General features: G+C 42.8%; 1 protein-coding gene and 1 long non-coding RNA gene across 2 annotated transcripts in view; one reads left to right on the forward strand and one right to left on the reverse strand.

Annotated features, from left to right (window-relative positions):
- Window positions 1-7,543: 7,543 nt before the first annotated feature.
- zfpm1 (zinc finger protein, FOG family member 1) overlaps window positions 7,544-26,987 on the reverse strand; it is a 123,816-nt gene continuing 104,372 nt past the window's right edge. Inside the window, exons 5-9 of the mRNA XM_037767050.1 lie at window positions 16,495-16,597; window positions 14,902-15,153; window positions 13,745-13,978; window positions 13,326-13,568; window positions 7,544-13,202 (exon numbers count right to left, since the gene is read on the reverse strand). Coding sequence (XP_037622978.1) covers window positions 10,570-13,202; window positions 13,326-13,568; window positions 13,745-13,978; window positions 14,902-15,153; window positions 16,495-16,597 — 3,465 coding nt within the window. The 3' untranslated portion in view covers window positions 7,544-10,569. The remainder of the gene's footprint in view (window positions 13,203-13,325; window positions 13,569-13,744; window positions 13,979-14,901; window positions 15,154-16,494; window positions 16,598-26,987) is intronic.
- On the forward strand, window positions 21,424-24,162 carry LOC119486732. Its single transcript, XR_005206581.1, has 3 exons — window positions 21,424-21,885; window positions 23,632-23,845; window positions 23,930-24,162. It is a non-coding gene; the product is annotated as an uncharacterized LOC119486732 (long non-coding RNA).

Here is a 26,987-nt window from a genome sequence, read left to right on the forward strand (position 1 = left end):
CTGGTTTACTAAATGGATTTCCACTCTGATGAACAATTATATAAAAAACATGACAAATGAAAGCCTTTAAGAGAAAAAGAAGATCCGTTTCATCTTTTGTGGCAAGAGCGCCACCATGTTGCAGTACCCTAGCCTCATGAGGTTGGTTTGGCTCGGCTGAGTTACACACACCAAGCCTCCAGGAAGAGCGCCGGCCGTTGATGCCAATTTTCGTAGTGGCCAAACAACTTCTGTGTCCGTCACGTGATGCCATTGGGCCCAAAAATACTTTTTCCCACAGACTTACATTGGGAAAGAGACGTCTGTAACTCAGCAGATAATTTTTTTAAGGTGAATCAACTTCCCAGTACGAACACTCTAAGAGTCATTATTTAAATCATTAGGTCCTAAAAGTTGTAAAATGCACTAACAGCTGAATCCAGATTTATTTCCCTTCCTCCGTTCATGTGAATGAGACCCAGACCGAGGCTGGAGCGAGGGCTGGGAGGCGGAGTTAGCAAGCCGTGACGACAGCGTGACGTTTTGACCCCGTGACCGAGCCATGTGACCGAGCGGACGCTACTGCGCCTGCTCCATGGGCCCAATGGATGTGAATGATCGCCGGAAGATCCGGGTACTTTTCCAGGCGGAAGTCGAGCTGTTTTGGCATCATGCACCACTGAACAACTTTCATAGGAATGAACGGAGCCCCACCTCCAACGCTGTATCCAGTTCTCTTAATACATCCATGAGTTACACAGGCACAACGGTAGAGACCGTGAAAGACAGACACTGGACAGAAGAAAACAAAAGAGGGGAAACTGTTGTATTGCTCCTGAATGTACAGATGAGTTTTACAACATTAAAACCAAAACTGACACTGAAACAGAGATCAGACAGGCACGGAGTCCAACTGCAGCTGGCTGTCTCCCCATCTCCTGTCCTGCTAGCAGAAGCTACCGGTAAGTTATGTAAACAAACACTATAATGTGGGCTTCAGAATAAAGTAGTGCTTTCAGCGTTTATTTTCTTAGTGACCCTGTCTTTGAACGGTCTGAATGAGACAGCAGAGGAGGAGAGACAGGTGATCAGAGAGAAGAGAGGATGGAGAGATTCAGAGACTGGAGAGAAAAATTGATTTTTTTGATGCTGACATTTGTCATATTTGTTATATATTAGTTCATTAGAGTGGAAATCCATTTAGTAAACCAGCTTAACTCGGTCGAACGTTTCATTTCCACTTTAAAACTGAGCCCGCAACAGATCGATTGTGTTAACGCATTGAAGAAATTAGTGGCGTACATATACATCACAATACTCAAATGAGACCCCTGTAAAAATTGGTGTGTCATTGTTACAGTCAGCCATGGCTTGAAGCTAACTAAGAAATCACTACTGAGAAAAGTCTGCAAGTGTGAGTGGTGCCTTCCAGAGAGAGAATCCTCTCAGCACACGGACAAAGCTCTGTCTGACAGATAAAATCCTTTGTGGATTAAGTGTTTCCCCAGGAGAATTTATTGCTCTGCAATAGCTGGAGTCTGTCCAGGTCCCTTAGCCTACATCACTTATGATACCATGCAAAGTACTTGTCAGCCTCAGGTTTGGTTTGTCTGAACTAAATAAAAGTTAACAACAGACTGAAGATGACAATGTTCCTAAAAAAACTGTTGTGGCATCTGAGGACAAGCTGGCCATCAGAAGAAGAGCTCTCAGGGAGTAGCTGCCACACAAACGTGCACACACACACACACAGAGAAAACTGTCATCTCTCACATTAGCAGACGTGATACCTCCACTAGTCACACCTCACTGCTCTTGAGACCAGCTGGAATTGATTGGCTGTTTCCCATCAGTCATCGGCCAGCGTACTGTCATGTGTTGTGTGTATGTTGTGTGTGTATATGAGTGAGCGAGCCTTCCTTGTTGTACCTTTTGAACTGTAGATGCAGCTTTTAAAGCGGTAATCTGACTGTGGCCTCTCCTGACCTCATGTTCCTTCTCCTAATACCTTTTTATTCCTCCGCGAGAGACATACGGTAGTGCAGAGAACACCGTGTTCAGAGACTCGGAGCAGATAACTGTTCAACCATCGGAGAGATGAAATGGCGAGATGAAATAGAGATTGAAAAGGCCACAGTGTGCGTGAAAACCCTGGAAACGCCCTTGAAGATCACCTCTTTGAAGACCACCAGCCTGTCGTCATGCAGATTTAAAAACAGACAACTACACTCACCGCAGCTATACTAACAGACTACCATTAAAACGAGGAAGAGCAGAATACACTCCGTCTCCTCAGCAGGTTGTGTGAGTACTGCTGCATACACTCAGCTGCTAAAAACATCTTGCTTGCCTTAAGTGAACTTTGATCCAGGGATAGATTGGCATTTGGCCGATACTGGCCACTTTTCTTTACCTCCCTGACAGCAGCCACATAAAATGGCTCTGGAAGGATGACACGAAATGACCTTTTCTTTTCAATGTAGTTCAGGAATAAACATTCAGTTCAGTCAGCCAACTCATGTGGAATGGATTATTATGTGAATGCAAAATGTACTTGAGGTAAAGGCTTTAACCTCTTGTCACGAATGGTGAATTCAGGCAACCGAGGGAGGAAATGCAGACAAATTCTCTCACACACACACACACACACACACACGGCCAGCAGGTAGGATGGAAGGAAATGTACTTAAGGCAATGGTCAGGAACAGGCTAAAAAGGTTAGCAACAGGCTGTCAGCCCAAAAGGTCAAAGAAAACCAAGAGGGCACGACCGGCGAGCAAGTTAGGAACAGGCGACAGGTACAGGCAGCTGGATGCATGTTCTGTTAACCCTCTGTATTTAAAGGACCAATGTGTGATGTATTTACTGTAATAAATCATAAAATGACCATGATATGTCATCAGAGATTAAGGAAACATGCTGAATTGAAATATTGGCTTCTCCGACAACAATGCTACAGCCAGCATGTTCTCCTTTGAAATTTCCATTCTGGTCCGGGACGTCTGTTTTTGTTTTGGACCTGTGTGATCCCGTCCTCTGCCCATTGCAACATCCGTTGCCACTTATGAAACAAATTGGCACAAACACAGCCTTCTGCAGCCATGGAAGCAAGCTAACAAACTTGATCTACAGAGATAACGTTAACATTAGATTCTACCCAACCTGAAAAGCCTCGGCATATCTCTCTGTGGTCCGTGTGCAGCTGTGAAAAAAGACAGTTGCCTGTCTTGTTTGTAGTGCCGGTTAGCATCATAGCGAGGCTAACGTTGGCGTTTAGCAATTCCTGGAAGGGTATAGCCAATCGATCAATGCACTCTGACCATATGACACATGTTGAATGACCCCCTCATTTGCATAATGAAGCAGAAATGCATAAAGAAAAGAATACGGAAATAAATCACCTTGGGGAAATAAATAATGGGAATATCATTGAGAAATAGATAAATACATAAATAAATATGTACGATTTAATAAGTAATAAATCCATTAAAAATAACTTTGGAATAAATAAAAAATAAACGCAAAAATAAATACATTTAAAAGTTAATAATTAATGAATTAATAAAAGGGGAAATTAAATAGAGTAGATAGAGGTGAATTAATACAAAGGTAAACAAATAAAGAAGCAAATTAAAATAGAAATATCAATTTATGTCACATTTTATCAATTAATGCCTACATTTATTTTGGTATTATTCTTGGTACATTTAATGGCATATTTATTCATTTATTTATTGATTGAGTCATGTTATTATTCATTTTTTATTTTGGCAGGTTCCGTCCTCTGTATTTATCCCCTGGGGCCTTGTCTGCACCAGTTTTCATTGCAATCCATTCAATAGTTGTCAAGATTTTCACTCTGGACCAAAGTGACAGATGGAACAAAAGACAGAACCGTTGATCAATAATATCACCCTTAAAGCCATAAAGCCACAGCGTTAAAGCCACAGCAAAAAAAAAAAATACTTCAGTCTGCTACCTGTCTTTGTCCAGGCTAATTTGGGGGACTACATCTTTTTATGCTATGAACCACCTCAGGGCTAAAAGCCAGAGGGCTGTTAAAGGCTGCTCCACTCAAGAGACTGTAGGTGTTTAATCGAGAGGCTTGGATCATTCGCCTCACTGAAACTCTGGAGGCAGCGCTCACTGCTCAGCGCAGTGTTGAATCAATCATTCAGCAATATACAAAGCAATTATCCGGACAACTGAGGACGAGGAAAGTACTCTCTCTGTGACACTTGACATCGGTGTGAATTTGATGTGAATCTAGACGTTATTTTATACAAGGTTCATCAAACTTTACTCTTTCATTTGATTAAAAAGAGTTAAGGATAATAAGAGAGTTTGGTCCTTACTTCTCTACTTAGATACAGTGGTAGACTCTGATTTCATAACTGACTGAACAGACATAATCACCTATCATAAATTATGCTGCTCCATTTCCTGTCATATACACCTCCTAACTGGATTCATTCTGGGTAACATCCCCCTCATATACAAACACCTGTTATCACGTCGCTGTGAATACAGCATCTAAAATTATTGGATCACCGTTACCACAGTTACAGGACATTCACACCACTCGCTGCAGGAAGAAAGCACTTTGTATCATGCAGGACACAAGTCATCCAGCATATACACTTTTCTCTTATCTCCCTTTAGGGAAGCGCCTACAGAACATTAGAGCTCGGACCTCTCGCTTCAAAGACAGTTTTTACCCTCAGGCAGGCGGTCAGACTACTGAACAGTAGCACTAAATGAATGCAGAGCTGTGGATTGTTTTATGGATGTTTTAGGTTGTTTTATAATTTTATTCTCAAGTATTGTCTGATTTATTGTAGTATTTATCAACTATACTATTTATAGATTTTAAGGGCTGAGAGAGATTCATTGCATTTCACTGTACACTGTACTTTTAAATGCATATGACAAATAAACTTGAAACTCGAACTTGAAACTTGAACTAAAGTTCCATACTTAGGTCATGTGATGACCATGTGATGGCATTAGACTGCTGCATTTTTTGTTTCCAATGCTGCCCCAGACATGTAGTTTCGCTCACACATTTCAAACAATGCAAGTGACTTTAAATCTGGAGTTAGAGGGAGGCTGAGAACCACGCCGTCATATCGTTGTTAAGCGATTGTTGTCACTGTGATTGGCTCAGCTATTTCAGAGCGATGACAACAGTGATGTGACCGGTCGAGAGTGTATTTATTAATCACCACTGTGGTAATCCTGCTGGACCTTTCAGCAGCGTTTGACATGGTGAACCGCCAGATCCTCCTCTTCACCCTCCAAGAACTGAGAGTTTCAGTTTCTGCACTCTCCCTTTTCACATCCTACCTCAACGGCTGCATTTACAGGGTGACTTTGGAGAGAATCTGTATCTAAACCTTGTAGCCTCACCACTGGGGTCCCTCAGGGTTCTGTTCTGGGTCCCTTCCTCTTTAATCACACTCAACTGATCCTGTCTTTTCCCCTGTCTGAAACCCAGGTGACAGAACAAATCTCTGCTCGTCTGGCTGACATCTCTCAGTGGATGTCTGCACACCACCTGAAGCTAAACCTCGACAAGACCGAGCTGCTCTTCGTTCCAGGAAAGGCATCTCCTGTTTGTGACCTCTTCATCACCACTGAGAACTCTGCAGGGTTTTTCCTGCATAAAGAATTACAAGGCGGCTGTCAAATTTTGTCCTGTCTTCAGCTCTTGACAGAACTTTCCATTTCATTTGGTGGATTTCTGTCATTTGTAACGACAATTGCAGCATTATGTTGATGTGGTGGCGCTGTAATAAGCGTAGTGAACCGGGGAAGACACTGCCAAAACTGCTAAAGAGGAAGAAAAGAGCCGACTGTTTTCAGGTAGGTCTCGGTGCACGGTACTACAGGACACGCCTACTAAATGATACACCCTCAAAACGGTCACAGCTTCGGTTAAGGCACCAAAACTACTTGGTTAGGTTTAGGCACAAAAACAACTCTGATTTTAGGAAAAGATCATGGTTTGGGTTAAAATAAGTACGTTAATCCCAGAAGTTATCTCAGGGGGTGTGTCGTGTGGCCTGTAAGACTGCAGATAAACGCTTCTCTCTGTTTTTGGCTGGACCGCAGCAAAGCGGGTGCCAGCCCTATAAATGCGAAAGTCTGTCACTGACTGACTGACTTGCACCATCGGTCATTGCCCTTTCAAAATGAATGTGAGCCACAGTGTTTCCGCTGGAAACGTCTTTGTCGCCACATTATTAGTATCCTATGCCCTGTCATTTATAGTTTTATATTGCCAGCTGGCGAACATGTGTGCATGAATGCTGTCCTACACTGCGACTACAAAGCCAGTGTGCGTCTGTTTACAACAGTGAAAAGTAAGTAAGTAAAGTAGTTTTTTAATTTATTTTTTATATTCAATCAACTTTTTTTCCCAATTTATTGAATACAAAAGTTCAAACAGATATGTAGAACATGATATTAGTTCATTACAATACATCTGAGAACATGACTTCCACAAATAGGCAATAGCAAATAATTTAAGTTAGAAAGTTAAATAATCCAAATAAATTATATTAAAAAGGATTGGCTGATAAAAGTGTCTTGTAAAATTGTGTGCTTCAAAAACAGAAGGTATACATTTGTGTAAATATTTTGCATTTGCATTGTTTTACAAGAGCACGGTATCAAATAAATTAAGAAATAAACAATGTCTGTATTAGTCTGACCAATCACAGCACATTATGTGCCTTTTCAATTCAACAAATCACTTTTTTGGAAAAGGATTAATTTGCAGCAGTTTATGGGTGGGTTATTAGTTCATTGCTATATTATAGCAGTTTATTACTTCACTTTTAGTACTTCTACAGTTTTTTTAAGTTCATACATTTGAAGTTTGCTGAAATAAAAAAAGGCTATTGCATTATCTGTGCCATTAAGCAGCATCCTTTAGTGCTGTAAAGCATTCCAGGTAATATTCAGTTGAGTAAAATGGAATGAGGAGCTGCCAGCATCCTCAGAAATGGTCTGGTTTGTTTATGGTCATCATTATGGCATCTCCTGTCAAGTGTTTTCTTGATGCTTGTAACAATGTGAGCTGAAACTGCGCCAGAACACAGGGTATTACTCAGTACCTGAATACAACAGGGAGACGTCAATCCACATTCCATAATTAAAGAATAAATACAGGGTAAGAAGGTCACTTGGAAATAAGCAATAATTAATTTGGTCTTGGTGCAAGCTAAAGGTAACAGTGATTTTATCGGCTCACTTTGCCATTGAGTGGAGCAGCCTTGGAGCTCTGATTGGGCACATTTATTTTTCTTACAGGTACTATTGCTCATGCACATCTTTTGAAAAGAAAGTTGATGATTCACTCAGCCTTTATTCAAGAGTGAGCAACAAACAGCGCACTGGAAACTTTCTTATAAAAGGAAGGGATTTATGAGTGACTATAAGCAACGGTGAATGAAGCACCGCCAAAAGTCAAGGACTCCCACTCAGGTACGTGACGAGAGTTGTGCGTAGGCATTCTCACAAAAACAGATTGAAGCCACTAGAAAGTAGTGCAGTCACATTCTCCATCAGTGTCTCTCAGAACTTTTTTTTATTTCCCATGCATAGTTTGGACAAGAGTGTAATGGAACTGAAATGAAATGAAAAATATGGAAATAAAAAGTTTTGACATTCATTGTGATTTTCTCCATTATGGACATCAGAGGAATCATTAACAAAACATGTTTACAACTACAAAAAAAAAGGTTTTAGGCGAGGGCTAAAATCTTTCAGAAAAGTCCTTCAAGATGACGCACTTTGGACGGGGAAAAGTTCTGTATATAACATAAATACATTACAAAAAAAGTCCCTAAAACTTAAACATTCAGCACATTTTTTATACAACACAGTGCAATTAAAAGGGGTTAAGTTCAAAGAATGATTTTTCCAGCACTCGGTTACTCAATTTGTGACGAGCTGCTGACTCTGTGACTTTCTTCTGCTTTTTCTCTCTCCTTTTTTGAACTGAGAGAGATAGACCAGCACAATTGTAAACACTTAGTAGTAAGATGTGTCCGGTACAGTGCTGCTCCAAACCACAAGAGAGCAGGAAACCAACCAGCAATTTTGAATTATGTTAAAAACATCCTACACTTTGACATGTGGTTACCGGTTTTGGGAACGGACAGATGGGGGAGAACATTAATCAAATAATGAGGAACTAACATTGCCACATTCGCCAGAACAACTTTATATGGTGAGAATATTTCAATTTTGTGTTTACAGCTTGTTCTGTTGTCCCTTAGTGAGTGACCACAAAAAACAAAATGTTAACAGGTGTGACAATATTTCTCCCAACCACTGACAAGAGAGTGAAGACTTTTGATTAGGCGGATGTGTACTACTGAATAAGCAGGTCAGTAGTAGCCAACACAGGTCCAGATCTGTCCTGTGTTAGTACATTTACAGTTTGACGGACATTCTAGCAAAAATGTCTAATAGCTGGTTTATGTGCTCCCCTGGTCCTGTCAGTATGGGAGGATTGGCCCCAGAACTTCCAATGAAGCTGCTATCACCTAGTACTATTTCCTAGCTCTGTAGTTTTAGTGTATCATAAAGGTCCAAATGCTGTTTTAGAGGCTCTTTTACATTGACAAGAGTAAAAATCCTGAGGGAAATGTTTATTCTTTAGAATTTTGGGGGAGAAAAAACAACCAAATTTGTCACAAATTCAGAGTCTGAATGCAATATTGGCTATTGGTTGCTTCAATTAAAAATGAAGTCTGGGCCTTAAAAAAACTTAAGATGACCCTTACATTTGTAAGTTTGCATCAATATCTGAATATTTCACAGTTCCAACTAACACTGTATTGCAACTGCAACTGCAGCATGGGAACAAGGCGTAAATTGTGTGTGAGTATGTGTGCATGAGTGGCTGAGCAATAAAGTGAGAGGAAAAGCAGTCTCTCTCTCTCTCTCTCTCTCACACACACACACACACACACACCATGGACCACAGTAAGTGGTTACTCTACTGTGTGAGGCGCTGTGCCAAGACGTGACTATTCCCTGCTATGCCTTCATTGCCGGACTGAAACACAATAATTTAAAAGAAAAAAATAACATATTTTAAGATGTGCATTATAGAACGAAGCATTTTTTTTGTGTGTTTTGTGTATCCCTATAGTATATGTGTGAAATGGAATTGTGCAACAAATAATTTAAAGCTGAGTGTCTGTAATGGTCCTACTTTGCATGGTATATGGAGGCTGGTAACTAAAGATAGACTTTTGATTCAAAATTTGGATTTTTGTATACCCTAAAAATCTGGGAGGCTACATCATTCTCACCAAAATATAAACACAACAGTATCAGTAGCGCTCCGTTCAACTTTCTCTTGTGAAAAGCTGTAAGTGAGGAAGCTGTTCTGATCTAATCGTACAAGAAGGGGTAAAAATAAAACAGCGCTGGACTACATAAACAGAACACCAAATGCTAACGTGATAACAAAGTTCAGTGTGATCCCAGTGATTACTGTGAGAAGATATTACATATCTACACTTAGAAAATGCACTTCAACATACCCAGATCCAAACAGTTCCTTCCAACAGTATGAAAAATATACAAATAAAAAATACAAGTACTCTCAGACACCAGGTAGGTAGTTTTCTGTTGACATGAAATCAGTGAAGACTAAAAGATAAATATTTCACTTTTTTTTTTCTCCCTTGCATTTTAAAGAGAAAATAAAAATTTGTGTGTGTATGAAAGAAACGAAATAAAAACTGTCCATTTTTGAAATATTATCCTTCAGTAATTAGTAACATTGTGATACCACATATTTGTTTTTCAGCTAAATCGCTTTAGCTTCTCTAGGTAAGCAAAAAAGAGCCAGTGTTGAAACCAAAAGCATTATAGAATTATTTTTTTTTCAGACATCATACACTATGCACAGATAATAAAAACATTAACAATGATCAAGTCTTTTCCACACGAGAGAAAAACGATTCCTCTGTTTAGGTCTGGAACATTAAGAGCTCAGGAAAAGACTGGAGATTCATCATAATCAGCATCGTCATTACTGTATCATCATCAGTCAGAAAAATGCCTCCAACAGTCAGAATCCAATTACTGACAGTCAAACAGAGAGACAGAAAACAGGCTGTTGACATAAATATTTTTAACGTCCCTTAATGCAACATACTGTGAGGCCTGGGAGTGGTCGATTTTGAATTGGTGACTGGGGGTACAAAGACAGAGAGTGATCTAGGGGACGAGGGCACACCAGTGTGTGCAGGTAGCATCTGTCTCAGCTCTTAGTGTACTACAAACTTTGACCCATCGGAGGAGAAATATCAGTTCATGGTATGTTAGTAACACCACCTGCAAATTCTGCTCTGGAGCAGTTGGGCATCAGGCCCCGCCAGGTGAGTAACAGTCATTCATTGTCATTCATGGTCATGCCAGCTGAGCGCCGTTTTGGCATCCATGTGGGAGGACTGGAGGAGGAGGAGGGACAAACTGAGCTTCTCTGGAACCTTAGTGAAGGAAAACCTCCACTCAGAAAGATAAAGGAAGGGGGAAGAGGAAGAAGAGAAATTACTCAGCTCACTTGACATGTTCGGCACTGTGGGAAGAGCAGTAGTATTTCTTATGAGCTATGAACGTGGAGAGGCTGCTGAACTTGATGTTGCAGAGTCGACAGAAGCGGGAGTTACCGTTCAGGACGGGGGAGATCACTGTGGTTTTGGGGCCGGTGATGGGGGTAGGCTGGGGTGTGGGGGTGGGATGGGAGGCCATGGCGGGGACGGCCTTGTCTAGAAGGTGGGATGACCCAACCGTCTCCCTCGGGACCTCAGGCACAGGTGACAAAGTCAGAGAAGGAGCCCTTGGGGGAGACATGGGCAGAGGTGAACCGGCCGAAGGCGATCCGCCGCCGGCTGAAGGGCTGCCGTTCACCAGCGGGGAGACGGGAGAAGTTGTACCGCTCCTTGCCTGCCCGTTGATGCTGTCTCTGTGAACTCGTGAGAGCAGTCTGGGCTGGCTGGTTGGGGTGGTGGAGGTGGTTGGAGCAGCTCCATCCCTGGGACTAAGGCTGGGGCTGCGGCTGACTGCGCCGGCTGGCTGGGGTGGCTGAATGGTAACAACCAGGCCGTGGGTAGTCTTGAAGTGCTCCATCAGATCACAGGTGATGAGCCTGTTGGGGCAGTACGGGCAGATCGCCTGAGAGGAACCGGCGCCTACGCCTTTGGCTCCTGCTCCTGGGATGGCTGCGAGTGTGGTGGTCGCATGGGGAGGAGATGTGGCGTCAGAGGCCGGTAAGGCTGAGGGGTGAGGACTGGATGATGTGCCTTGAGCCTGGGCGACCCACTCACCAGGCAGAGCTTTAGCCTCCATAGGGTGCAGAAGATCCGGACGCTCCTGCTGAGGCCTGCTTTTGGGAGAGGTAGAGGCCGAACTCTTGAGCCTATGAAGTTGCTCCAAGGTGTGGGGCTGGAGGGTGGTGGCGGGGCAATAGTAGGTTTTATGAGCCAGGTAGTTCTCAATGCTGTTGAAGCTGATACTGCAGGCGGTGCACTTGTGGTAGTCGGTAAGAGGCAGGGCAGGGAGGATACTGCTACTGCCGTGCCGAGGAGCCTCTCTCAGACGGGGCCTCTTGCTGAGGTCAATCGGGCCATCTCCTTCGGGGCTGGAGCTGCCCGCCCCGCCGGGGGAAACTTCTTGCTTCACGACCAAGCCCAGAATAGAGGGAGATGGTGCGGAGGCAGCAGCAGAGGCGGCCGCGGCGGCAGCAGCAGCAGCGGCAGCGTTGGCTAAGGCTTCAGTTCTGGCCATGTGAATCTCGTACATCTTCTTCCTCTTGCGTTTGCGAATGGGCTGAGGAAGGAAGGCTGCTGCTGTGGTTGCCTTGGCCATGTGTACAGATCGGTGGTTGGTTGGATCATGGCGTGATGCGCAGTAGAAGCGTTTATGGACCGTGTAGTTTTCATGACGACTGAAGCGGATGTTGCAGGCCTGGCAGAAGGTTGTATTGGGATCTTCTTCTTGGTCCTCTGCCGAAACACTAGCAGGACTCTGGCTGCCTTCACTTGCTCTTCCGCCACCTCCTCCTCCTACACTCCCCCCTCCGCCTTCCCCTTCAGAAGATGATGATATACCCTCTCTCCCCACAGGGGTTTCTGTCTTCACTTCCAACACCCTCTTGGGTTCTGTTGCTCCACTCGCTGCAGGAGGGTCAGAGTCAGTAGGAGAAGCAGAGGCTGCTCTACTCGCTGCTCCGCCCTGAGGAGATGTGGACGAGCCGTGTGCCCCACTAGAAGGCATCGTGGCCGGGGCTGCATCCCTCGTCGATCCCGGGTCCGAAGCCGAGGTCGCTCCCTCTCCGTGGTGCCTGCTGGAGCAGTACAGCCTCTTATGTGCATAGAAGTTGTTGATGTTGTTGAAGGTGATATCACACTCGAAGCAGGTGGCTCCTTTGTGAGGTGGAGTGGCTGCGGCTGTAGATGCATTCGGTCCAGAGGGGAAGAAGGCCGCTGGGTTGTTCTGAGGAACTGGCTGGCCCTGTTTCAGACGGCTGTGGACCATCTCGGACATTTTAGCCAGTATCTCCGAGGCCTGAGGCAAGATGGCTGCCTCGGGATTAAACATGTACTGAGGCAAGAACATTGCTCCTCCAGGAAGAACTGACCCAGTGCCTCCCACATGTGCAGGGCTAGAACCAGGGGTGGGACTAGTCGGTTCTGCCTTCACAGTCTTGACTGGACTCTTCGGAGAGGTTGATGTCGGGAAAGAGGATGTGGCGATTTGCCTCTCCTTCGTGTCCATTCTTGCTTCTTGTCCCTCCTCTTCACCAAGCTCCTCTTCCTCTCCATCCTCCTTAATCTCCATTTGCTGCTCTTCTGTCTCTGATTCTGAATGAGGCTCCTCTTTGATCTTTAGGTCAGCGGTTGGGGCATCAGGAGGACTGTAGCCTCGAGGCGTGGCCGAGCCACCATTTGCACCAGGGCTGGACGAGTCCGGCGTAGGGACACAGGCTAAAGGCTCCCTCTCCTGGGGAGACGGCTGGTGCTGGGAGTGGTCAACTGATGATGGGGTACTTTGGCGAGGGGTGGGGCTCCTTTCGGCCGGGACCCGAACCTCTAGGTGGGTTCGTACGTGCTGCTGAAGCTGGGCAGGGGATTCAGAGTTGAAGCCACACACTTGACACTTCAGCACCACACCAGAGTCTCCTGGACTGAGACCTGAAGAAGAGAAGTCAAGATTAGTGAACTATAACAGTAGCTTACATTTGAACAATGAGTCTGGTTCAATTCAGTCTATACACAAACTTGAAAATCAGCTGTCACAATGATTGTGTGACTTACCAGTGGACAGGGGCAGCTTGGGAAGGCCTGGCCCTGGAGAGTACACCTCACTGCGAGATCCAGGCTGGCAAACCATGTGGCTGGTGACCAGATGGCTGTAGAGGATGTCCCTCGTGATGGAGACGAAGCCACAGCCGTGACACACCCCGTTCAGTGTGTCCGTGTGGACCTTAAGGTGGCGCTCACAGTTTGCTTTAGTGGTGAAGGCCGACAGACAGATGAGACAGACAAATGGACGCTCACCTGTGGAAGGACAGGAAAGGACAATAAGTTAAAAGGGAATAAACAGCGAGCTCATCTAGCAGACGATCTAATGAAGAGATTGATGAATGCATACTGGTCAAGTATCTACAAGTTAGACCTCAATGTTCTGACCCTTTGTCTGTTTGGCATACATATACAGCAAGTGTGGCTCTCACCACTGTGTGTGCGCATGTGGATCTCCAGTGAGCTGGCACTGGGGCAGCTCTTGTTGCACTGTGGAAAAGGGCAGATGCGTTCATTGGGGTAGGAATCCTTGGGTTTGTCTTGCGGCGGAGACGAGGCCGCGGCCGGCTGCTTCTGACGGCTGGCGCAGTAGTACATAAGGTGGGCCTGCAGGTTCCTCTCACTGCGGTACCAGATTCCACAGTCCTTGCATGGGAAAATGTCCTCTGATAGACAGAAGAACATACATTTAGAGTTAGATGATGGAACAGAAACACAAAAACGTAACGGTTTGAGCAACTTAATGAAAAAGCACTACTGATCAAATAGAGACCAGTTCGGCGAGGTGTGGGTGTTCAACTTCAAGTACCTCAAGTGCTAAATTTGGGTCATACAAATTCCATTGCTATGAGTATCCAAGGCAACAGGAAGCTAAGGTCAATACAATAATTATCTTACGTCTTATCATCTGGGTTATTTTTAATAACATCAAAATAAATTGCTGCAGTGTTACCAGATCTGTAGATGTGTAATCATCTAGGATAATTACCAATGGTCACAGCAAATGTGCGTGTGTTTGGGTCTGTGTGTGTGTGTGTGTGTGTGTTTGGGCATCAGCTACAGACATCAGCACAGCACATGGCCAATGGGAAACTTTATTGAGTTGCAGTGCAGTGCCATCTTGTGGACAAAGAGATCATTGCAACAGTATAATGCTAAACAATGGCCTGCAGGCACCAACTAATGTTGCAGTGATCAGAGTAACGATGTCAGGATAAAAGATGTAAAGGCTGACAAGACAGAAATTGTATAGCATAAAAGATAAGAGGGGATACTGTACTGGATGTAATACTAGGCCATATATCTAATATGTAGATTTTAAATATATATTCTTAAGGAAATATCTCCTTTGCATTTCTACTACATTGCTGGTTTTTCTAGTACCTTTCACACCGCTTTGGACCATAAAGATTATTAAAATCCCACCATTCAAATCGATAACTTAGTCAGCCAAATTAGAACCAACTTATATGTATACACTATAATATATACTCTATTGCATAAACATTAAAATTAAAAGTAAGTAAATGCTATACTGCCAACAAATGAAACAAATATATATATTTCATGCCTTCAAGACAACACTCACTATTGACAACGGCAGTAGCCAAGATGGCGGCCATGCCAGCTTGCTGTGGGAGGAGCTGGATTTCTGAGCGCAGCGCCGGCGGGTACATCGACTCCTCCTCCTTCACCACAGATTGTTTCACGGTGACGAGGCTGAGCGGAGGAGAGAGCTGGGTCAGCGGGGAGGAGGAGGAGGAGCCCCGATGGGACAGGGAAGCCAGGAGCCTTTCACCAGCTGCAAGCTCTCTGATCACCTTACAGAACAACTCCGCACCTGAAAACACACAAACTCAGGTCACAATTGGAAACTGACAAGGCACATCCCTAGTTTGGTAAGATATGGTAACAATTAACTTTTTGTTTTCATGCCAGTTAATACACTGAATTGATTCTATGTTGTGGTGGTGGTTGCCTAAAGAGTGGAGACGTTTTGACTTGTTGTAGCCGCAAACACAAAGTTGGAACTAATATCACTGATACTGGCTACATTTCATTTAAGTGTCACAGTAAGTCCCCGATAGCAAAGCCCTGGAAGCCATCATTAGTGGTTAATTAGCCCTGTGTTAGAATGTCTGCCCTGAAAAAGGGCTATTCAATAGATGGTTACTAGAGTTAATTAGTAATGAGGTTAGTCTCAGCAGGAAAGATGGTAACATTTTACTTTAACCTGTATATAAACATTTAATGAATGGTTTATAACACACTACACTGTAGTTGTAAGCAGATATAAGGACAATTTTAGGTGAACATTAATGTAAAGTATTTGTCAACAATTATAACTTCTCAAATGAAGACATATTTTATATCACTACAACTGTGTTTTAATATATTTTTATATTCAGTTTATACATCTGCCTCCACTTCTGGGTGCCCACAGGAGGATTTATAGTTGTAAAATAAATTAATAAAGACTTATATCTGCATACAAATACATTGTAGTGTGCTATAAATCCGTCCATCCATCCTTTATGTGTAACCGCTTATCCTATTCAGTGTTGCGGGGGGCTGGAGCGTTCATTGGGTGAAGGCGGGGTAAACCCTGGACAGGTCTCCAGACTATCACAGGGCTGACACATAGAGACAGACAACCATTCACGCTCACATTCACACCTACGGGACATTTAGAGTCAACAATGAACCTAACCTGCATGTCTTTGGACTGTGGGAGGAAAACAGAGAACCCGGAGTTAACACGGAGAACATGCAAACTCCACACAGAAGGACCCTAAGCCAGATTTGAACCTGCGACCCTCTTGCTGTGAGGCGACAGTGCTAACCATTGCACCACGGTGCAGACCCAGTGTGCTATAAATCATTTATTTAATGTATATATACCGCTTATAAATGCTAAATAGGGGAGTAAAATGTTAACGGAAAGGAGGAACACTTTCCCGAACCCAAACAATGACTTGGAGCGAGGCATGGGCTCCAGAGCCAGTGTGGTGGAACCACTCAGAGGCTACCAGTGACAGGCCGGGTTGTAGGAATGGTCACGCCTCGATTCAGACATTCAAGGCAGTCAGCACACATTATGACGGCTTCACAAGAATATACTGGACATCACACAGAGCCATATTCAGGTGGAAATGATGTTTGAGCTGTTCTCGGTTTTCACCTCGGCTGTAGACGGTACAGTTGGCAGCTGAGACATCTGAGGTCAGAGGGAGCAGAGTCATCCAACAGTTTGGATCTTCACACACCAGAGCCAACCTTGAGTTCTGCACAAAAAAAACACACACACAGAAAGGAGATGAGCAATGAACAGAAGCTTTTCATTGGTCAGACTCATCATGGTCACTGCTGAATTATACAGTCTATAATGAAGCAGAGGGTGAATCTATTCTGTTCTGCAGTGATTGGGCTCGGGCGTGGCCAGCGGGCTCCATATGGCCCCCAAACACAAGCCATGTTGCAACTGGAAGTCAGCCATTTATGTATGTATTTCAAAGGTCAAAGACTACAAATACAAATACAAATATGTATAATACACTGCACAGTCAGATTAAAGGTCTACTGCTCAATGTAAGAACAATTCTCATTGTAAATGACTTTTTTAGGACATGATTTTACATGATAATGTCAAATATACCAGCAATGTAGGTCTTGGTTTGTGACGACCAATGCTGAAATCATTTGTTGATTAATTAATTACTACATTAAAATAAAATAAGTCATTTTTCTAAGCAAAAATATCAAAATGTGTTGGTTCCAGCTTCTCTTTTGTGTCATTGTAAATATCATTGGACTGTTGGTTAGACAAAAACTATTTAAAGATGCCATCTTCAACTCTGGGAAACTGTGATGTATGTTTCACTATTTTCTTGTTATTAAATAGATTAACCCTTTAAAACCCTCCCATGCCTAAAATTTTAACAAATGAGCTATTAACAAATGATATTCTGCCTTGCATTCTTTGGAAATGACCACAGTTTCCACTGATTCATACATGTTCATATTCATGGAACTTTTCATAGTACCAGCAGTACATACAGTGTAGTGCTACCATCCCACAGCTGGAAAATGATACAGTGTCAATTGGTTTACGTGTTTCTCTCATGTCTCCCTTTAACATTGTTTCAAAAGGAAACTAATTAAATGAAATAAGAGAGATACTCTTAAAATACATGCTATTGTCTCTTTCAAGTGTCCATTCTCTTCTTTAACTGGGCTGCTGTATAGTATGCAGACCATGAGATAATCACAAAAATCCAAGCAATAATTGCCGTCAATTGGGAATACACAGTCATGGTACTGTCCAGCGTGTGGCCAGTGGTAAACACCCGCTTATAAAAAGAATGCCAGTGAGCAGAGGATGATTACAACCCAAGAAGGAAATGAGGAAATGAGGGGAGCACGGGCTGAACAAAGCCACATGGAAAATAAAGGAGAAGAGAGAAGAAAAGAGGAGAAAAGGAATAAAAGAGGAAGAGAGACCCCGGGAGAGAGTGGGAGAAGAAAAGGAAGAGAAAGAAGATCTGATGAGGTCGACGGGCTGCTATTCAGATGGCTGCCATAATTAGATCCACAGTGAATACACTGGACAAAGAGTGGAGAGTCAACATCCAGTGTCTGCATGTGTGGAGGTATGAGAGAGAGCGAGAGACAGAGAGACAGAGAGAGAGAGAGAGAGAGAGAGAGAGAGAGAGAGAGAGAGAGAGAGAGAGAGAGAGAGAGAGAGAGAGAGAGAGAGAGAGAGAGAGAGAGGCAGGGAGGCAGGGAGGGAGGGAGAACACGTAAAACACACAGATATACACACACCTGTGTGTCCTGAGTACAGTCATGTCTTTGTTCATATGAGGCTCCAGGAGCATTCCCTCTGACAGTCACTCCCAGGCCACAGGCTTATCCCATGTCTCCATAAAACACACGCACGCACGCACGCACGCACGCACGCACGCACGCACGCACGCACGCACGCACGCACGCACGCACGCACGCACGCACTTTCCAGTATCACGTAAAAACGTCAACTTTAAATGTCTCATCATACTCAACAAACACCATCAGACATCAACCTGTCCAACAATCTCTTCATTAGCACAGTTTCTCAGTGAACTGGTGTGAGGTTTGGGTTGCAGGGAATTCTGGAAGCATCATGAATACAGAGGAACATACACCGATCAGCCATAACATTATGACAGCATGGGCACCCTGACCGGTCTGCGACTATGCAGCCCCATACGCATCAAACTGCGATGCTCTGTGTGTTCTGACACCTTTCTATCGGAACCAGCATTAACTTTATCAGCAGTTTGAGCTCCAGTAGCTCTTCTATTGGATCGGACAACACGGGCCAGCCTTCGCTCCCCACGTGCATCAATGAGCCTCGGGTCTGACCCTGACGCCGGTTCACCGGTTTTCCTTCCTTGGACCACTTTTGGTAGGTCCTGACCACTGCAGACCGGGAACATCCCACAAGAGCTGCAGTTCTGGAGATGCTCTGACCCAGTCGTCTAGACATCACAATCTGGCCCTTGTCAAAGTCGCTCACATCCTTACGCTTGACCATTTTTTCTGCTTCCAACACAAAGTTCAAAATGTTCACTTGCTGCCTAATATCTTCCACCCACTGCCATGTGCCATTGTAACGAGATAATCAATGTTATTCACTTCACCTGTCAGTGGTCATAATGTTATGGCTGATCGGTGTAAGCTGCCGTGCAGATAAAACGTAGTGAGAAAAAAGGCTTTTTTTACCAGCTTTTAACAGCAATGGCTATCAAAGTGGTAAATGCACTGTATGTTTGTGCTTCTGTTCTAACTTCTAACAACCAAGGAAGTGAATAAGGAAGAGCTTGGCTCAGCCATTCTGTTGTTTTTCCTTTTCCTATCTTAACTCAACTAATTCAACATTTTAAAAAGGATCAAAAGACTAAAAATGTATGATGTCCAACAATCTGGCGATGTGAAACGTATCATGATACAGGGGTTTACGATTCAATATACTGCGATATGTTGTGATACTGTAAGCAAGGTGATATATTTAATTTTTTAATCAAATTTAAGGAAAACTAGCACTACACTGACTACTTTCAAACGGAAATAAAGTATTGACTGAGTTGATCTTTGCATGTTAACTATTCATTAAAAATCAATACAGTGTTTTTGAGAATCAATACAGTATCACAAAACATAATCGATATTTTTCTTACACCCTTAATGTCCATGCAATGGCTGAATCACTTTTCTATCACACCCGATGTGTGAGGGCAGCACAGTATTGTTCAGTCAGTCTGTGATGCAGTACTGCTTAATCTCCACCAGGAGGCAGCATTCACTCAGCACTCAGACCTGAGAGGCCCCACAGCAGACTGACTGACTGACTGAGCAGTTCCAGGCTATAAGGGGTCAAAGTTGACATGATGATGCTGCATCCTGTTTGTTAAATGTTCTTTCTGCTGCACTCAAAAGTTCGCTTTAATACCAACGCTGCTGTGACCAGGCATTATTTGACTTTGTCATGTGTTTCACTTTAAATGTCTTTCTTTCCCAAAAGTGTTATTATATATTCTTTAGTTTTTAAAATAGTGCATTTTTTTTTAGTTCTGGTTTCCACACTTCAACTAAGCTGATATCTAAAACAATGGCTACAACAATCTCAGAATTAAATACTCTAGAAATGACATGACCAATAGGCCTTTTTTTCACAGAAGACATTTTGACTTGCCACAGGAGGAAAAGCACAGGTGTAAATAATGAAATGAACGATGGCTGAATTCCATTCAGCTGCTTTGATTTCAGGGTCCTGGTATCGTGCATGCTTACTCTCCGTCACTCTCGCTTGGAGCACTTGAATAGAACAGAGCCATCGTTAGTGTTATCAGTAACACCTGTGCTTTCCCTACAGTGACAAGTCAAAATGTCTGCTACATGAGAGGCCTATGGGAGCCTTTTTTGTCATCAAATCCTAATTCACCGGTTATTGCTTGCTTGCTTGTATTGTAGCAACAGTCAACAGTGATTATTACTCCTTTGTGTTGTCAATACTGCAGTATTTGATCAGTGTGAAAATGAACCATGGCTCCAAGTGAGTGAAAAAGGGATCTATCACTGGCTTTCTGGGAGGAGAATTCAGCAGTGGAGAGTACGATACGGTGGAAAGCCCAGAACAGGAAGTGTGTTTCAAACAAACTGGCATATTTCATGCATTTGGCCAAAAAAGGATTACCCAGATTGATGAGTATATCATGTATCTGACCTCTATTCTTACCATCTGTAATGAACTGCCAAAAACCCCGTTCCCCTCCCAGTCAGTTCTTACCTAAATGCTCTTCATTACAGAACTACAAAGCACTCAGAGTACATACAATCCAATCAATTTTGAAAATATGAAACTGTATCTGCATTACAAGTGCAGAGGTGTAAGTATGTGCATGGCAGTAGTTCACTAGAACCTATTGTGCCGTTTTAGATTTTTGGTTGTATATGAGTTAGAGATGCACCGATACCAGATTGGATATCGGGCTGGTACCCACCAAAATAGCTGGATTGGATATCTGTGACAATGGGGCCGATCTATTAAATTAAATTCTATGTTTATATACTATATACATTATATAAAGGAATTTTGATTCCTGTTTAAGTTTTCACCAATTTATTGCTGCATTAAAAAGGTTTTACACTTTAATTGAAATTTCTGTTAATTTTGAAGATTTTTTTTACTAATTATCTGGTCCACAATTTAAAATTTTAATAATAAGTAACAATTAACTAAATTTATATCTATGTATTTATTTATTACATTTTGTTTTACAAAGTTAGGAAAGCAATGTTTAACTCCAGCTTGATGTTGCCTCACACATTAAAGAATGATCCCAGTCACTTCCACACAGTGAGGCATACAGGTTATTAATTAAACACTGGTGTCGGATCGGTACTCTGTATCGGCCGATACCAAAAGCCCAGATATCGCTATCGGGACTGAAAAAGTCAGATCGGTGCATCTCTAATATGATCTGTTCTGGACAGCCGTTTTTTTATAATTAATTGAATGGTATGGAAACAAATGGCTGCCTAGAATGGCAGAAAAATACATACTATCAAAACACAACAGCATGGTTTGAAAAAAAGAGGTTACCAGTGATGTAAGGGATATGTGATTTGTATTAAATGGGCTGAAACAGTGGTTCCCAATATGGGATTTGGGACCCCAAAGATAAGGGATGAAGAAAAAAAACATTACAAAACAACTAATCTGATTCTGCCACTCTATAAGGTGTCTGTTTACCGAAGGTGAAAACCTTTACTTCATTAGTGTATAGTGAGATCAGACAGATCATACTATACAGCCAGAGTTAAATCTTGAAATACCTGCAGAAGATGGACGTTGTCTGTGGAACAGCTTGGGAAGACAGTGAGAAGAGAGACGGGAAGGACAGAATGAGGGAAGCCTCTCAGTCTGTAGATTGAGGCAGAGCATATTGGATTTCATGGGGAACTAGCGCTGATGTGGAGATACTGCTTCTTTTGTTTTAATTTGTAACCCAATGCTGGAGCCGTCTGAGCTGTAAGTACTGCTAATTTGTTTCAGACTAATTCATCACGGCCACGGCTTTGGAATTCGCCATGATAGGGCAATGGGGAGAGCTCAGTAGCGCACAAGTGGAAAACACACACATGCATATACAAAGCAAGAGAAAATGAGAAACACACAAACTTGTTCTTCCAAAAATATTAAGTAATTACTCACTGTGAGTGTCATATTTCCTTATTCGAGAATTAATAACGCTTTTATTAAAAGCCAATGTTGTCCACTCCTCTCTGACCACAGCTACATCAACATGTTTTAATTAGGGTAAAGTCAGAGTTTTACTGTCTTCGAGGACAAAAGAAACATAATACACGGTGTCTTTGGGTGATCCATAGTTATGTTACATCATAGATGTTTTTTTCATATCTGATGTCTGACCAGATAAATCATTCCAGTGAGAAGTGGAATGTTTAACAGAGGTACTTCTATCCTGAAAATAACTCATTTTTAGGTGAAATGCTAAAAACTCTAACATTCATTCAACTATTTTAAGATCTAATTTTACTACAGAACCCTTCCTAATTATATCGGCCCTCGCATAAACAAGCAGCAGAAAGAGACATTCCAGCCAAGTGTAGTTCAGGATCTGATGTGAAGACAGGAAACCTGAAGGACTGAAGGAAAAAGTATTCTTATTTTGGGGGGCCTGCCTGTGGTGTGGACTCATTGGGATTGTACACTGCAGGAGCTATGTACAGTAGAATGCTAATATATGCACCTACTGTAAATATACATGCTGGGTGAAATCACATGGAAATGTCCTCAATATGACCACAGCTGGATTTAAAGGAGATACTGATCAATTGTTGCTGCCGCAGATGCTGCTGGTTTTTACTTTAAGAAAGCAGAAATTGAAGGTTTAAAGCTGCAGTGGGTACAAGTGGAGCAATTTTAATTAAAAAAAAGTTATTTTTATAAAACAGTCACTATATCCTGACATTAGTGCATGAGACAGGTAATCTGAAAAAAATCATGTTCCCTTGTGTCCTCCGGTGCTCCTAATGACAAGATCTCACAGAACGGAGGAAATCATCCAATCAGAGCTGATCTGGAGTCTGCCGTCTCTGATCGGCTGCCAATCACTCACAAACTCAATCAAACAGTCAAACTAGGCAGCGCTGATCAAATATGAATCAATATTTTGTAACAGTAATGCCTATTTCTCTCCTCAAATGTTTTCAGAATCATCTTGTAGTGTACTGTTTAGCTGTAAAATGGAAAAGTTTGTGACCCGGCAGCCATGTTGAGATCTGTTGAAGAAATACCAAGCACCGCCCACCAGCCGGAGCACAGCCAATAGGAACGCTCTCTCTCTCTGAAATGACCTGTGATTGGTCAAAGTCTCCCGTCACTGGCTAGATTTTATAAGGCCTGAAAACAGAGCCATGAGGAGGTGCAGAAGTCTAGTTTTCTATCAGAACACTTGAATTACAATATGATGAAAGGTCATTATGGGATTTTTGTCCAATGATGCAAAATATATACTACCTACTGAAGCTTTAACTCACGGAATTAAATTGCAACATTACCACCAATTAGATTATCTACAGCGTCAACCTGCAACAAGGAGAACATGCTACTTTACACACTTTACAGCCACGAATACACACACAACACAGCCTCAAATAAGATAATGAGAATCAGAGAGGCATAGGGCCAGATCACACTTTGAGTGTGTGTGTGTGTGTGTGTGTTTGTGTGTGTGTGTGTGTTATTAACCAGGCCAGTAGAGAATGCAGATGCCAAAGATGTGGGGGTGAGTTAAGGAGAACGGAGAGGCCACCGGATGGTATCAAAACCCTTTTCACTTCTCTTGGTGTGGCGCCGATCTCATTGACTCAAATAGCCAACAGTCACCCGAGGAACGTGTCTGGAGCTACAAAGAGTCGCCCTAGGCTGCGCCGAATAGCTTTCGGAGCAGCTAAACAGTGTAAAAGTAAGTAATGGAAATACTACCAACATGAGAATGAACTCACCAAACTCAAGCACTTAAAACAGATAATTTTTCCTTTGAGAGCAGCTGGAAAACACCTGCTGTGGCCTCACTGACTGGGCTGTGACCACAAAATGTCATCCCAGAGAGAGCAGTGCAGCACAAATGTAGCCTGTATCTAACAGTAAGGCTGGGTATTGAACCAGGGATGCAAAGATACCGGATCGGATATCGGGCCGATATTGACTCGAAAAGCTGGATCGGATATCAGTGACAATGGGGCTGATCTACTCAATTCAATTCTATGTTTATATACTATATACTGTATATTATATACTGGAATTTTAATTCCTATTTAAGTTTTGACCAATTTGTTGCTGCATGTAAAAGTTTTTTTTACTAGTTTTCTGGTGTACAATTTATAATTTTAATAATAAATAACAATTCACTACATTTATATCTATGTATTTATTCGTTACATTTTGCTTTACAAAGTTAGGAAAGCAATGATTAAATCCAGTCTGTTGTTGCCTTACACATAAAGAATGATCCCAGTCACTTCCACACAGTGAGGCATACAGCTTATTAATTAAACACTGGTACCGGATCGGTACTCGGTATCAGCCGATACCCAAAGCCCAGGTATCGCTATCGGTATCGGGACTGAAAAAGTCTGATCAGTGCATCCCTTTATAGAACCTTGATACGTGTTTGGCACTGAACAAAATGTGTCCAAAGAACAGAGTAAAGTTATATGAAAGTTGACACTGAATGTCTGGGCAGATTTTTATGCTTACATATTATGTGATTAGATATTTCTAACTTTAGAATGCAGTATATTTCATTAAGGTGAAGTTCCATATTTATCACTGATGCACTGAGCAGTATTTTGGTGAATGGAAAAAAAAATTGTATTCCCCAAACTAAGGCATCGGAAAAGTTCTTTTGGTATAGAAAGTCAGGTATCGTATTGCAACTAGTGTTGTCAAAAATATCAAAGTATTGATAGATATCGATTAGGGGTGTAAGAAAATATCGGAAATATTGAGATATTATGTTTTGTGATACTGTATCCATTTTTAACTAACATAGTTTGCATGCAAAGATTAACTCAGTCAATACTTTATTGCATTTGCAAAGAGATGATCTCAGTGTATGTGCCCTCTCAAAGTAGTGCTATGATGTTGGATGTTACCGGACAGTGATAAATGCAGATCCCACTGTTCTGATTGTATAAAAAGTCTACATTTTTTTCTTACTCAGATTTTATGCATATGTCGGTGTGTTCTTTATACGATGAGTTTTCCTAAAATTTGATTTAAAAAAATTGCAAATCTAAAATTGTATGCCCTCAATGTTTTGTCAATTTTTCCCCGTGGTATCGAAAATGGTATCAAATGTCGATATTTTTCAAGGTGTTGTTTCCAAGTTAGAAATTCCAATATCGTAACAACACTAATTGCAACGGTGTTGAAAATGTTCACACGATACCCAGACATGGAAATGTATTCATGTAGTATGTGTGTTTCCTCTACAAAGAGTCTAAGGAGAAGATGACCGCCGCTGGGAGACTATAAGTGTCAGGACTGTATGAAGTGAGCAGTGACAGTTTGGAGAGGATGAAAAGGGAAAAAAAAGAAAGAGGGAGGACCAGAGGGATTGACCAGAATTGTCATGTTCCCGGCATCTCATAAAAACAACATGATCAAATAAATATACCTGTAGATCCAGCGTGACAAGGTACGACAAGACCTTGTCACCCTCTTTTCCTCTTGTCTCACCCTAACTATCCGCCCAGCCCTCCATCTATCAGTGGGATGTCAGGCCTCCCCGGCAGAGCTCCATCTTGGTTGAGAGCGCTGCCTTAAGCCCCATCAGCCGGAGGAGAGTCTTTGAGCTGCAGTCTAAGCCCCTCGCCCGGACCCTGGTCCCCTCATGAATATTAACCAGCCTCGAGCCCGGCTTTAATCTGCCTGATCCCCGCACTGCTGCCGCCGAGACGATAGCGAATCTAATTATTTGGTCTGATATTAACCCCCCGCTCCCACACCCCCACCTTCACCACACATACACCATTCCCATCCCCAATGCCCTGTCCTCACTATAGCTGCTGTAACATTCACATATGTGTGTGTATGTGTTAGTGCAAACAGAACTGAACTCCAGAGCCACCTTCTTTTGCTGAAGTCAGTTCACATTTAAAACATTCATACACCATTCATACACACACGCACACACACACCTCTCTCCACCAACCCCCCTCCACCTCCAGCACAGCCTGCGACGCCCTCTCCTTATCAGGCCCAAAAACGCCCTCCTCAACACCGATAAAACTTGAATGCAAATGATGCCAGGCTGATTTCATTTCTTCATTTTCTTCCTCCATTCCCTCGTTCAGTATCAGAATGGCTCCTCGCTCGCCCTCGCCCTCTCTCTCTCTCTCTCTCTCTGGGGAGCCAAACAGTGGAGAGGATGATGATGATGATGATGATGATGATGATGGCGGCGATGGGGACGGGAAGCACAGAACTTTCCCTGAACTAACCCCAATGTTTAACCCCATCTCACATTGACTCGTTCTAAATATGCGCTTCAATTAAAGGGGAGGAAATAGAGAAAAAAATATACTGAGCCCCCCCCCATGCCCACCCTCCCCCAGCAGCACCACCACCACCACCACCCTTCCCTGCAGATGAGCAGATTAAGATTTCTCTGTACAGCTGTCAACGGCCACAGTTTTACTACTACCACTGGGGAATAAGTATGTTTGTATATGCAAATCATTACCGGTACATCTAGCACATCTCTGTCTCAATAGTGTATACTGTTTCACATCGTCTAATAGGGTTTACACTACTCTGTAACGGTCTGAACAGGAGAGTCTCATGGTCATTAAATGTAAAACATACAAGTCAATAGTCCATGTTACCGCATGCTTACACTGCAGGAGGAGGGTCGGACTGGTACAACAGTTTGGCCTTCTATAAAAAAAAAACAGGCCTGGTCTGTATTTATAGTAGGGATGCACCGATACCGATACCGATTCAAATAGCTGGATCAGGTGTCGGTGACAATGGGGCCGATCTACTCAATTCAATTTTATGTTTATATACTGTATACATTATAAACTGGAATTTTAATCCCT

This window comes from Sebastes umbrosus, chromosome 4 (assembly GCF_015220745.1).
Source record: "Sebastes umbrosus isolate fSebUmb1 chromosome 4, fSebUmb1.pri, whole genome shotgun sequence".
NCBI lineage: Eukaryota > Metazoa > Chordata > Actinopteri > Perciformes > Sebastidae > Sebastes > Sebastes umbrosus.